This window comes from Aphelocoma coerulescens, chromosome 3, assembly GCF_041296385.1.
Source record: "Aphelocoma coerulescens isolate FSJ_1873_10779 chromosome 3, UR_Acoe_1.0, whole genome shotgun sequence".
Lineage (NCBI taxonomy): Eukaryota > Metazoa > Chordata > Aves > Passeriformes > Corvidae > Aphelocoma > Aphelocoma coerulescens.
The window spans coordinates 46,250,352-46,264,813 of NC_091016.1; the positions used below are offsets into that span (position 1 = coordinate 46,250,352).

The 14,462-nt window shown below is 37.9% G+C and overlaps 1 protein-coding gene and 1 long non-coding RNA gene across 9 annotated transcripts in view; both read right to left on the reverse strand.

Moving 5' to 3' along the window:
• PRKN (parkin RBR E3 ubiquitin protein ligase) overlaps positions 1-14,462 on the reverse strand; it is a 706,034-nt gene that overhangs the window by 571,394 nt on the left and 120,178 nt on the right. For 6 of the 8 annotated variants that reach the window (XR_011149828.1, XR_011149830.1, XR_011149829.1 and 3 more), the window contains exon 2: positions 4,191-4,354. Coding sequence is in view for 3 of the 8 variants with exons in the window: in XM_069010098.1 (XP_068866199.1) it covers positions 4,191-4,354 (164 nt within the window). In the remaining 5 variants the exon portion in view is untranslated. Of the gene's footprint in view, positions 1-3,620; positions 3,746-4,190; positions 4,355-14,462 lie in introns of those variants that run through there. The other 2 variants (XM_069010099.1, XM_069010100.1) reach the window with 2 other exon arrangements.
• Positions 8,513-9,593, reverse strand: LOC138108041 (uncharacterized). Its single transcript, XR_011149832.1, has 2 exons — positions 9,412-9,593; positions 8,513-8,886 (listed from the first exon to the last, which is right to left on the reverse strand). It is a non-coding gene; the product is annotated as an uncharacterized lncRNA (long non-coding RNA).

The following is a 14,462-nucleotide window of genomic DNA, read 5'->3' on the forward strand; positions in this document are numbered from 1 at the left end:
TAGCAAAAGGTAGTAACTGTGTCAAAAGACCCAATCTAATCTTAGCATTCAGTACTTTATAATTAAACATGGGGGGGGGTTTTGCTGGTGAGGGATGCATTTTGCACTGTGTCACCTGGTTTCTTCTTTGAACCCTCAGTAAAATGAAACAGGGCAATATAAGAACTTCTGGAAGCTCTGTTGTACTGCACAGTGCTTAGAGAGCAAGAAAGTTGCCATACATTTATGTACACAAGGTCCTTCTTTGATGAAATGCAATCCTCTATTGTTCAAGTACCTGTTCCTGCTAAAAAACAGCACCATTTCTCCCCTACCAGTTCTCTCTTCCCTCCTTTGCATAGATGATCATCTGTGTTGCAACTGCAATTGCGCTGTTCCTTTTTACTCACTTTCAGTTATGTTTATGAGCTCACAAACCAGTGTTTAACAATAACTTCTAGTCGTGCTTCTTTGTTTCTTGGATGTACATATAAATTATTTTTAATTGTAAGCAAGCACCTATATGGATGGATGCAGCCAAAGCCAAATTCACATGAAACCTGTGCTCCAAGCGTCAAGCCTATGCTGCAGTCAAGTACAAGCTAACACTGATCCAGAAGCTGTCTCAGGGGAGCACTGCTGTTAGCACAAAACTAACAAGCCCTGCTACTTGCCACATACTTAGTCTCTCAAAGAACAGCATTTTCTAGCTTTACCTCATATAGGAAACACTGTCAAAAAGAACTGGTACAGAATGGGGAAACAAGAATTAATTCTATCCCTGTTTTGCTACTGACTGTGGACAAGCTAAGCTACTGATTCCCATCACATCATTGTCTGCTTTATTCATTTAGACTGTAAGTTCTGCAAGGCAGAGAATCTCTCCTGCAAACTGTTTGCAAAGAGCTCTTTCACACAAGGGGACTCTGAGTTCTCCAAGAAAGAGGAAGTCTGTACTAATATAATACTACTGCTGTTATCAGTAGTAAATTTCAAATTGCTTGCACTAAGCAAAATTGTTTATCAATACATATTACACACTTTACTACCAGAAGCTTTGTTAACTAATTTTGCCATTCTCAGAGGCAATGACAGTACTGTAAGCAGTCACCTCTTGTTCAAGGTCCCTGATATGCAGCTACCTCCTGTTTATTCTGTTGGTGAATCTGTTATGGTTCTGTTCTTTCCGTCTTAGGATTGCTACAAGGAGATCTTTCATATCTTCCATACTCATGACAACCTTCTGAAAGAATTCCTATTTTTGGGTCTATATTAATTAATTACTTCTACTCATTCCAAACTGAACTGTAATCAGTAGGGAGCTCTTCATCATTCTTCAAAATGTTTAGCACCCTTAAAGTGACACCATTTGCTAGGCTTTTAGGAATCAGCTTATAGCTCTAATTCCTTCTTATGAGATTCAAATTTGCAGGTCTCATTCTTCATCCAATCATTACCAATCTTTGCTTACCATGGCTCTAATTTCACTACTTGTCCCTTAGTCACTAGCTTAGATACTGATCTCCCCTGTGCACAATGGAATCTGTGTCTAATCTTCCTTTCTTTTTTCAAGGACAAAACACTTATCTGCGGAACCAAATTAAATGTCTCCACACATATTTCACTCCTATCCCTCCTACAATTTTTTTACTCTTGTTGATGATATCAAAGTACTTATTTAATATCTCAGCACTTTCTTTCTTATAATAATTTCTCTTTAACATCTGTCCATTCCAGCTTTATATTTTTTACAAGTCTCAGCTACCAGGAAAGATTTTTCCTTCCCTCCAAACAGGAAAACAAACACAGCTTTCACATTCTCAGTCATGTTTTGTATCGGCTGCCTGAGATTCTAAGGTAGCTGTCAAGCCAAATTTGGTTGTTCTGTGAGCTGTGAAACCAATAAAGTTTGCTGTCCTGGAGTATTTCCTACATCCCTGCCTCATACTCCTGCAATTACTGCAGCTTTTCTCATGTCCTCTATAATCTCATTATCTGTAATACCATCAGTTCTTTTTCCTGACCTCTAGATTCTTCCACAGTACCTTCCTTGGGCAAATAAGTTCAAAAGTAATTTACCAAAAACTGAAGGACAAAATGGTTTTACCAGAAATTCTATGCTACTATCAAATGAAATAACTTTAGAGCATCATCTTTAGAGTAGAATTTTTCTTATTTTGCATCCAAATCCATAGCTCTAGAAAACAGGAGTTAGTTAATTTGCTCATATATGATGTTAATTCTGAAATTACAGACGCAACATAAATGCCAGCAGTTATTACTTCACTAGAACCCAAGCTTTTATTAGCTTCTTATGCCAAAAACCCAGATAGCCTACCACAGGAACCCAAACACCTCAAATACACAACTCTTTCTTGTGTTGACAAATTTCCACGATAAATAAATATACACACACAATCAAAAGACAGAAAAAAAGGAAAAGCAGAAACAAATTAGAATGCATTCAATCAAATATTAAGAATAAAAGTGTAGTTGATACATGCTGATGATATTAATCACTGCAATATTTAAGTCACCTAAAAACAGAAGCATGAATTGTACCATCTGAAACAGCTTTTGAACTTCCCATCTGATTTAGAAACCAAGAGTCAAAGCGGTGAATCTAGATCCAGTTTACTAAACAATAGGAAGTCCTAACTAGACATGATAATTATGACATCCCAAGGAAATTACATCATCAGGAGGTCTGTATACCCATAACACAATTTTTAATTTCCCTGGCAACAGATTCCATGTTGTAGCCAGCAACAAACTTGGTTGCAAGTGTCAAACTGGGCTGAAAAATCTGTGTTACATGCTGACACAAAATGGCAGTAATACCAAAACCTGCAGCTTGCCAGGAAAAGTGAACTGGTTCAGAAGCTTCTGATAGAACAACACAGACACCCCAATCTAGCAACTGGCAACTTACAACTTCTACAATTCACACGATTGTTTTTCATTCTCACACTTTCATATATATGTTCTCACATGTATGTGGAGCACACTGAGCACACTGCAGGTATGCATCAACACTATTCACAGCTGATGCACTGGAGACTGACAGCAATTCACATTTCTACAGCTTCCTTTGTGTGCTGCAACTCCCTAAAGCCCTTTGCAAAGCAACAAATACCATACTCAAGGAGAAGCAGTGATAGGTCATCAATACAGTAGTGACTTTCTGTACTCAGGCTTAGCAGCCATTCTGAGCACAACAATATGTCTGAAACATGAGTACAGATTAATCTGAATAGTTCTGCCTGTGAGGGATCTTTTATGCAATCACCTGCACTACTACAGGTTGTATCTGGAGCTCTTTGATACCACTGTAGAAGGATAGCAGTTTCATTAAATCAGTATTTGCACTCTGCTGAAAGGCCAGTAGGTTTCCCCAAGTTTCCCAATTGTCTTAAATGTGTGATCTTATGCTAAACTCTGGCTATTGGAATGGATTGCCAAATGTACACACTGGATAAACAAAGCTATTTATAAAGAAACTGCAGCTGCACTGGTAGCAGTAGCAATGAGCAACTTTAACATATCTTTCAATGCTTCCTGCTGCTCACTACAGATGAACAGCCCTCTGCATTTATTGAAGAGAACAGTTTGCTAACCTTCAGGAGCTGAAATTCAGATACCTGCTTATAGCTGCTCTTCTGTGCCCCCTGCTCCTCTTTTAGCTTCACACATTTATGAGTTCAGTGGTTTGGAGAACTTCTGTGGGCTTTCTGATCTGGAACCACTTCTCCAGCATCACACACACCTGTGCAGGCACAGCAGCAGCCATGTAGCTATCCTCCAGGGGTCACAATTGGGTTACAAATTCTATAAAATGTGATGACTGTGCAGCCTGATTTAGAGCAATTTATTCACATCCTTCTTCATTAAGATTCAAATGGAATAAGTAAGATAGAAATTGAACAGATACAGAAATTGTGCATGGCTTGCTTCTGTAGTCAGTAAACATTTATTCACTAGACACAGCTCTCTCTCATGCTCCCTCTCTTTCCCTACCCTTCCTGCTTGCTGTTTTAATGCATAATTAAGAAGGTCAGAATTAATGAAGCAGTGTGGAGTAAAGTTCAAGGAATCCCCAGGCACTATTTATTTTATTAGATCTCAGGCATGAACATCAGATTGGCAGCATTAGAGGCAGAGGCAGTGTAGCTGGCAGCTGTCCAGGGGAGAAGCTATCAAGGGATTCTTACCTGCAGTGTCAAGTCATTGCTGAGCTCCCTCCCTGCAAAAATCACCCGCAGCTGGTCAGCTGGAACTCCCTGTCGCTGGGCAACTGCCTCCTTCAGCTGGAGGATGCTGGCATCCGAACCAACCTCCACTGGGAAGCCATGGCTGGAGTTGAACCTGACAAACACTGAACAAGAGCAAAAGATCTTTTTAAGCGAGCATTTCTCATGGCATGTTTATACTAGAATGACAGCGAGAGGCTTACTCTTCAATTACAGGAAGCATTTACTATTTTCAGAGAAAAGCTATTAATACCCCAGTGTAGTATTTTTAACCCCCTCACAGAACAGAGAGTGATCAATAAATAAAACCCATATGTTTCCCCTTGGCAGTGTTAGAAATGACATAGAGCATTTAGAATCAAAAGAAACCCAGCTAGGCAGCTGTCCAAGTAGTTGCTACCTGGCACAATAAATTTTCAGTTCAGTCCTAACCCTCAGAAGAACTGGGCACATGCACTTTCTGTGTCCCTCGTGCATTTCCCCAACACATAACAAATAAATGCAGGAAACTGAGGTATGTTCTAGAGCCAAAACATATTAAATTAAACTAGGGAAAACAATTCCTTGTTACAACATAAAGCACAGTCATATAGACTGGTTTCCCACAAATATAATTCTACAGAAGATAATGATGGAGAGGAAATCACACATTAGAAGAAATCAGAACCACAGAATTCTGTATCTGAAAATGTTGTATTACAGCACAGTCCTTTCAGAATTCACTAAAATATCTGCAGTACATAACTCCTGTCAGCATCCACCTTCAGTGCAGAAAATCACTACTGCACCAGTCACATCATTTTTAGAGCTGCAGCAACCGGTTTATACACTCAGAGAAGCCTGGCAGACAAACTCATAAGCTTCCAGCCATTCAGCTGGCAGAGCTGTTTTTCATAAGGAGTCTCAATGTGCTCGTTGAGCCATTGGTCAGGGGAATGACTGCAAGACCTATGAAGCAGGAAAAAACCTCATTACATCCATATCAGTCACAGAGATTGTATGTACAGTAGACATGCTCCCAGTGGACTGCTTTGACCAATACCTTCACAGGCAGGAAGCAAAGGAATTAGCAAAACCCAATATAAAACAAAAAAATTATTTATATCAATATATCAATTATACCTGTCACCTAAACTGCTTGGGTATTGACTGCAACAACCAGTCTTTTTAATGATTTATTTCCCATTCCCACTACAGCATTTTAGCTGAAGATGCTATTCCTTTGCATTTTTGTTGACTGACAGAAGCATAAGCTCAAAAGTACTTATAGATTTTATAGAAATAACTATTTTTAGAACTAAAAATAGGAGTCTTACGATTTTTCCAATGTACAGTCTACCTGTCAACTCCAAGGTGTCAAGCTTAAGAACACTTGCATATAGCTGAAGTGCTACCATTGTTTTGCTCAGCCACCAATGTTGTAAGTATTTGTAATTTCACATCTTCAGTTCAGATCTGGCTAATCTTTAAGGAATAAGGCCATATTCCAATAAAATTAAGTGCAACATTTTAAGTTTTGTACTTGAAAGTACCCTCTTAATGTACTAAAATGCAGGGTAAGACTGTACAATCTAGTGTTGGGCAGGTACCCTGCAGTACATCTCATTATGGCATTTGATTTCTATTAAAGGGTGTTCTGGAAATAACTGAACTGTGCAAGCTGTATATCCAGACTCTTCAGAAGAATCAGTGGAATTTGAGTTTTATTTTGATTATGGATTGGAGACCAAAGGATTATTTATATGACAAAAGGTATTTACAGCCAATGGCAATTGAACATTTCCCATCTTTCCAGGAACACACAATCACCAACTGTAAATAACATTATCCATGCCAATAGCAAAATATATAGTTAAATCAATGGGGATTATAGTTTAATTGACTACACTGTGACTGTGTATGTCAATATGTATATTTTAAGGTATTTATATAGATATGCTCACATACACACAAAATGCATACATGTGTATCTCCAAAGAGCTCTTCCTAGCTCATACATAAACCTCTTTCTCTTTAGTCTTGCAAAAGCCAGTGTTATCTTTTTTTTTTTTTTTGTGGGGGGGGGGGGGGGGGGGGGAGACACAACAAAATCAGCAGATGCAGTGACTGCAAATCAAATGGTAGGAAAGTGCTTGATAAAAGAAGCATAAGAAACCACCATTTATATTAACTGTACAGCAGTATTTATTTTTAAAGGCAGTATAAACCCAACACACTTACTGGAAATGTCAGTCAAGTTTAACATCAAGAATCTCAAACCCTTCTCTCAAATAATTTTTTTTTAATTGACTTACAACAGGTATATTCTCATCCTCCCGGTGTGTATGAAGTATCAGAAATTTAGTCTCCCAATTCTTACCACAAGCAAACATGGGAAATGAGTGTGAGTGCATCATTTTCCACTTTACAGCACAGAAGCTTGATGAGCTAACTCAGAAATAAATGCTAAAATCCAAATTTGCTGGCTGGAAAATTCTAAGCCACAAATATTTTGCCCTTAAGCACTTTTTTTCTATTATGTAGTCTGGTATCCAGCAACTCTTTTTAAAGCAAAAGAACAGAAGAGACCTTTGCTTACTTGCACAGGGCATAAAAAGATTGAATACAAGCTTTCAGTCTGTGGAATAAAACCAGAATTTCATCAATATAATATATCAAACTGTCTTTTTAGGAAAAATAAACTCATTTTCTTTTTGACATTTCACCTCAATAACTAAATAATCAATATCAAGTTGATATTGTTAACAACACATTATTCAAGAGATCACAGGAAGTTGTGCAGACCCTGCAAGACCTCTTCTAAAGAATACATGTTGAAAAGATTTAGAATTTAAAGTTTGTCTACTTGAATTTAAATAAATACTGACTTAACTGAAGATTAGAGAATTTACCTGAGGCCTGAATTGCTGTCAGAAATCCAAATGAAATAAATATAGTTAGTCAGACACAAATACATGGGACAGGTGTGTAGAGGAGTTGCAGAATTTCTGTGAAGGTTGGAAGAAACCCTGGGGGCAGCCACCCCTGCCAGAATCTCAACAGGCCACATTCCAGAGCCCTAGGATTCAGCAGCCTGTCTTCTTTGGCGAGTCATATCAAAAATTCCAACACTTTAATCCCCGGTGTTATTAATCCAACAGGTTTTCCAGTTCTTAATGGAGAAGATAAATGTAAAATATTGGAGAGGCTTAGGCCTTGCCTGTGAACAAACTGTGAAAGCACAGTCTTGATACAGAGAACCAAAGCAGTGAAGTGTAGCACAAATGAAAGGAAGTTGTAGACGTCTTTACATTGATGCATGCACAATACAACTTTCCTTTTTAGTTCTGACATAAAATAGCCAATTATTTTTCTTCCTAAAGTAATGAATGGCACAATCCTACTTTGCTGCACACCAAAGAAAAGCTATAATATAAAATATACTATTTATGGCAAAAGAACTCACATATTTAAAATTTAAGATCTTAATCAATAAGATCTAATTCCCCACTCTTCCTATGGACAAAAAAAACCCCAAAAGAATGTCACACAAGTTTAACCTAAAGGCAGTGTAAAGTACGGGAACTTTTTTTATTTTTAAAAGCCCCTTCCCTACTGAGGTCAGGCAAGAAGGCCTTTGAAATGCTATTTTCCTAAGATTAGGAGGAAAAAAAATCTTGTGACAATGTCTGTGGTGATCTTTGCCTCAGCACATGACTTGAGAACACAACTCCTCTTAGCTCAAAAATCTCCATCTAGATTATTTCACACTTGAAAGTTATTATCCCTTCCTTTTCACTATTAAATTTTTCTCCTAAACTGTGATTAATAATTTATCCAGTACAGCTAACCAGCTTAGCACAGATTAAAAACAGAATAATGCACAGAAAGGATAAGTAAAACAAGAGAAGGTAGGAATCGAGACAACGTATAATCCTTGCCTCCTGATAAAGTAGTGTAGAAATGTTCTGGAAGTCCCTCTATTACCACACTACTGTGCACCACCTCTCAAGGCACAGGATGAAGGCAGCTGTTCCAAGTATCTTTTTTATTTCAGTGAATAAAATAAAAACATATAAAACATATTTTTTCATATCCCTGGGGCTTTTGCATCTTCAATCATACAAGATATTGTTCTGGTATTCTAATCTTTAGACTCAATTAGCATTAGATACTTTATAAACCCCAGTGAACATCAGTTGCTGCTTGGAATTTCTGCAACCTAAATTGTAGAAATGCAACTGTAGGATATATGCAGTGTGAGAAACTAGCAGCAGAGCACAAGATAATGGGATGGCACTAAATCTTATTCCACAACTTTTTATTGTTATTTCCTGGTGCCAGGGGAACTGAAAAAAAGGGAAAGATGTAAAGCAAAAGACTAAAGAGAAACAAAAAACAGAAAAATATGAGTTGAAGAGACTCTGCAAGCTGAGGTCTGGACTGGAAAGGAATACCTCAGAGTTGTGTCAGGCTTGTATTACACAACCAGTCAGTACATCTTAATAAAAGTCCAATCAAATGGTTAAACAACTTTGTGGAAAGTTCTTCAAACTTTGTCCTTCCATAGCAACTTAAGCAGCCTGGAACTGATATGGTCCTTTTCTTCACATATCTGTGCATTTAGGTTCTGCACTGAAATAGGAGACCTTCCCAACACCTTTAGCTCCCAAGAGCACTGGAGAAGAGGGTAGTTTAGATCAACAAATCAATATGATTACACAGAAGCTTCTTATTGTTTAAAATACACTCCAATCACACATCTCACAACTTTGACATAATACCCTACTTATACACTTTGCTTAATTATACATAACTTATACTGTTCACTTACTTATACATTTTAAAACTTGTAACTTCCACATATCACACTACTTATACATCTTACTTACTTAAATCTTTTACAACTTCTACATAACACAGTACTTATATATTTCACTTGCTTATCTTATACTACTTATATATGTTACCCTGCTTATACACTTTACAACTTATCCATCATACACTACTTATACATTTTGCACCTGCTGTGCATGAGATCTCACATTGCTTGATTGGTTTCTCTGTTTTGTCCATGAGCTCCGCATGCACTTTTCTGATAATATGATGGGCTTTAATCTAGTGCAGCACAGTCCTTTTTCATCTATTCCTTGCTTAGTATTTATTTTTTCAGCTACTTCTTTCCCAATTTAGCACAGTTTACCTTTCAGTCCTTGATGAATTCCTGAGGGCTCTAACAGGTGGGGCTCCTGATCCAGGCAAGCAGCATCAAGATGATGACCACAACAAAGCCCATCCAGTGATCAGCAGCTAAGTTAGTCCAGGAAATCCAAACAACAAGACAGCAAAGGACAGGGAAGCAGATATAAACCGATCCCACCTCTGCCCTCCAACCTTCAGACTGGAGCTTAAAAACCCTCTTGGGGCTGATGTGCTGCAGCTGAAGGTGGAAAGGCCAGGTGAAGCCGGTGAGGGTAATTCCAGCCTGGTCCCACTCTGAGGGCTTTGTAAAAAAACCTAAAAATGGTTTGGCTGGGGCACACTATCAAGGTTCAAATACTTTACAACAGTTCCACTTTAATTTCTCCCCGACTTCCACTACATCAAGTCCCACTTTGGAGGCTGTCACTGTAACAAAGCTCTGGCCAACTGGCTTGCCTGATTTTTTTCCTTGACATAAATATGTGATAAAATAAAATTTTATCATCATTGGAATAAGCAGTCCCATAGCAATTAATGAATCCCTTTCATCAATTAGCAAAAACATCCTTAGGACTCTCCAAGAAAACTCTCAAACAGATGTCTTTTCATCAAAAAGTTGCCAAATTCTGACAATTTGGAGGCAAGCTGAGATAGCAGGATCCCAAGTCTTGATGCTCTTGCAGTGAACACTCAGCCAACAATTACCCTCTTCTTCAGAGAAAGAAATCCAACTACAGAACCTCTGCTGACCACACAAGTGTCTCAGAAATAAATGATTTCACACATTTCAGTCTGTATGGCTAAAAATCAACAACTTGAACACTACCTCAAGATGAGTGGGTTGCCATTGCAGATATTGATGCATTGGTATGACATTTTCCTGGAAAAATGCCCTGGTATGTATTTTGCACCAGGTCCAGGGTGACAGGTATATGCAATGAAGTTACCCCTGACTTAATGAGTTATTACTCACTGCTGAGCCATGATAACTGGAAGGATTAGGTCTCCTTGATCACTGCATTTGTGAAATAAAATTAATGCACATTAATGTAAGCCAACTTCACAGCTGCAGCAGAAAAAGAGCCTACACAGGCAATAAGTGGCAACTCATTAAGCCGGAGTAATTTGGTTGCTTCCGATCATTTGTAAATTACCTTCACCTAACGAATGATTTTATGATGTAGTCACACATAGAGAGCGGTGTAGTAATCTAACATAAACAATGTCTATAAAACCTCATCCTTGGTGAGGTTATCTCTCCCCTTGGAAAAGAATAAACTCTCAGGAAAGCATCTTTAGTGTTGGATAACACCACATGAATATCACAAAAAAATGTCCCTTGATCATTAACTTAAATGTTAAGATTGAGATTTCTGCTGGTTTTATTCACTTTTTAAATAAAAATAACAACTGTCTTTTATTCAAACTACTGTTTAGGGAAAGCAAGACAGTATTATTCATAAATACTAAATATGTACCCAATGACAGTTTTCTACAAAGTCATGAGCAGCGCAGAAAAAATGAGTAGGGACAGGACATTCACCTCCATCACAAGATTTAGGGGGCATCATATTAAATTTATATGAGGCATGCTCAAAAGAGGCAAAACCACTACGTTTGCCCACACTACTAGCAGCAGACCTTCTGGAAAACTCTGCCAGAGAAGTGGTAGATGCATAATGTATAAATTTGGTTCAAGGCAAGAAAAGAAATGGACAGTTTCAGGCAGCTCAGTAATCTCTATACTGGAAACAAAAGACTAATATACACAAGTATGAAATAAATAGTTTATACGTAGGTTTTGAGCTCAGAAAAGCAACGCCTTTCAGTCGTATGCTGAGCCAAAGAGGAACTTATGACTGCAAGGAAAGTGAAAAATAACAGATACCATCACACAATTTATTTTCCCCCACATTTTTAGGAAAATACATTTTAAAGCTCCTGTCATTTGGGTTGGAAGGACATCAGGGAGAAATATGATCTACGCCTGCCCTATGGTCTTTCTTCAGAAGGGTCTCTGCTTATGGTTGCTGCTGGAGACAATAATACATTTACAGTTCTTTTATTTTACAAGGGTTTAACAGACTCTTCTGAAGAAGAGTGCTCTTCTAAAGATGTCCCAGGCTTGCATTTCCATACACATACTCCAATACAATGTAAGACTGAGTAACAAGCAGGCGGGTTAACAGTTTCCTCCTGACTCTTCATACTACCAAGTAATCCAAACCAAGAATAGAGGCAAATAAAAAAGACAAGAGCTCAGCACTAGTCTCTTTTTCTTCCTCCAGAGCTATGCATGTGCATGCAGTTGGTTTCTTGTATTGCAGTGAGGCAATTTTAAAAATCAGCAATTCTCACAGTAACCTAATTTTGTTCTAGGAAGTATGCCTTTTAATCCAAGACACATGCTAAATTTTTCCAGTAAATTATTTCCTGTGATTAATTCACTCAGTTTTACTATTCTCTTTAAGTTGGAGGAATGCATAGCTAGCTAACTCAACACTACAATTATGTTGGCATTTCCTTTATAAGTCTCTTAAAAAATGCTATTTTCCTAGCTATATTTGCCCTGATTTACTGGCTGCTTATGTCAGCACCGAGCTGCCATGAACTTCCTTGATACAAAATCAACCTAAATTCATGTTTCATTTTAAATAGATGCATACTGTTCTTTAATGTGCTTGGATATGGATAAGAGTCTTTCAATTCCACACATTTCAAGCCATATGCTACATACAGCTTTCTGTATTAATAGGAAGTATTACACTTAAAAATAAAATTTATACTCTTGCAGCTTTTAAATTACCCCTGTGCTGTGAAAGAATGGACCAGTATTTTTGCAAAGACTGCATGAGTTCAATGAAATTCATAAGAGGGTCAGAAAATCTGAAGTAGGACATACTGCAGTAGCTTTAAGGCTGTAAAGGGAACTGTCAAGGTGAAGACTTCAGTAGGGAGATTCCACCATTTTAACAGTTACACTCATTTGCAGTTCCATGTGAAATTTAATAGAGTTTTCTTGTGGCATCTACATTCATCTTAATACCAGAAGCATTGCTGGACAGCTGAAGTTCCAGTCAAACAAATGTATGAAAAATATGGCAGCTGTCACACTTGACTAAGGAAGGAGTTGTCTCACCTTGTGAAGTTTGTTAGATGCTCAGTATAGAACAAAACAAGTATAAAAATTTATAAAATCCACATGGCTATGGAGAAACAGATTAGCTCCATACATAAAAAAACCCAGAAGTCCCAGAGAAAACTTCTCTACATACCCACCTACCGACACGGAAGCCTTTGGTTTCCATGTGTTTCATTTTTACAAGAACTATGACAAATGACACCAAGGCAAAACTCCAAGGAATAAACATTGTTACAGCCCGGTTAAGCCCGGGACAGTGGGCTGTACAAGTACTACCTGGCTGGATGCTGTACAGCCAAGTGCATTGCTTGAAGGGAGAGGATGAGGCTGGCTGCCCTGGAGAACAGAAATATTAATAGGGCTTCTTTCCTTGGTGTTTGCAGATCTAATGTCAGCTTTCAATTCTTCACATTTCTTTGCTTTTACTCATCCCATTAGAGGGAATCCCAGGATCATGACAATCATGTCCTGATTTAAAACACACGATAGGCAAATTAAATTGTATTTCTTCATTGAGAACTTAATTTTAAGGCCACGTGTTCCAGCCTCTTTTTTTCTTAAGTATCTTTTCATTTTACCAAATTTACTGATAAATAATTCTTGACTAGCAGAAAAATAAGCTTTGATGTTCTGGGATAGTCCTCTCCCTGCCCTTTACCTTTAAATGCTAACCTCACCCTACTCCTTTCAAAGCATGGGCATCATTTTTCCTCCCCCAAGACCTCTTTTCTCACCAGTCAAACTACGGCAGTGGCAGAGCAGCCTGAAGAGACACTACTAGGGAGGGCACTGGGGGCACCACCAGCCCTGACTGGCCCTGCCTGGCTTCCCCAGGGGCTCCACACTCTGCCCAGGGCCCCTAGAGTTACAGTCCCTGCCTCAGCCACACCATTTCTGCAGCAAATTGGACTCTACCCTGACGGGTTCAACTTAAATTCTTAAGGCAAAATTACATCTGTTAAGGATGTAACGTAAAGATGAATTAAAGATCCTAAGTAATTACACTAGCTTTAGTAAAACTATCTTAGCTGGCAGTAAAATTTAACCACTTAAATCAAAAGAGAACTGCAAGATGATGGGTTGTCAAAGAAATTTACAATTGTGTCATAGGAATGTATAGCCAGCTTTTCTTCTGAACTAAAAATAGAAGAAAAAATAGAAGTTCTTGTGGCTAAGCTTGAAGATTTACCATATATAGAAGATAATTTTCTCCCTCTTGGGTTTTTCAAAGCTCTTCCCACCCTTGTTTGTTTTTTTGGGTTTTTTAACATCTGCTTTTCCTGTCTATCTCACAGCCAAATAACAAGCACCTCTAAGTCCTTGACACAACAAAATACCCAGCAGCCACTTGTGTGATGAAAAAACACATGGCTCAAACTTACTGCCAAAAATAGTCTGACATTCCTATAAAAACTGCTAGTTAGCAGGAAAAGAGAAACACCATTTCAAATATCTCTGTGTCACACAAGAATCCTACAAATTCACTATATTTTCTGAACACAGACACACAGAGAAATTTATTGGGCCTGTTTAAAATTTACAAAATATAGTCATTTAAAATCTCCCTTAAATGTATTAAATGTATTAATTGTATAGATGTATTTTATAGATATATGTTTAAACCCCTCAACTCAGATGTTATTATTTCAGTACAGAGTCAAATCTCATTCACTGAGCAGACATAGACATGAGCTTGCTAGGAGTATGGGCTCCAATTCACAAAAATGCTTACTGGGCACATGACTCAAATACTATTACAAAAATGAAAAGTTAAAAACTCCAAATAATGAAATGCCAAAATACAGTAGGAGGTCTCTCAGGAGACTGAAAAATGGTGGTGTATATAGCATGCCAATTGAATATGATGAGATGAAAATTGTGAAACATTTCACATACCAGGAATTTTGCTT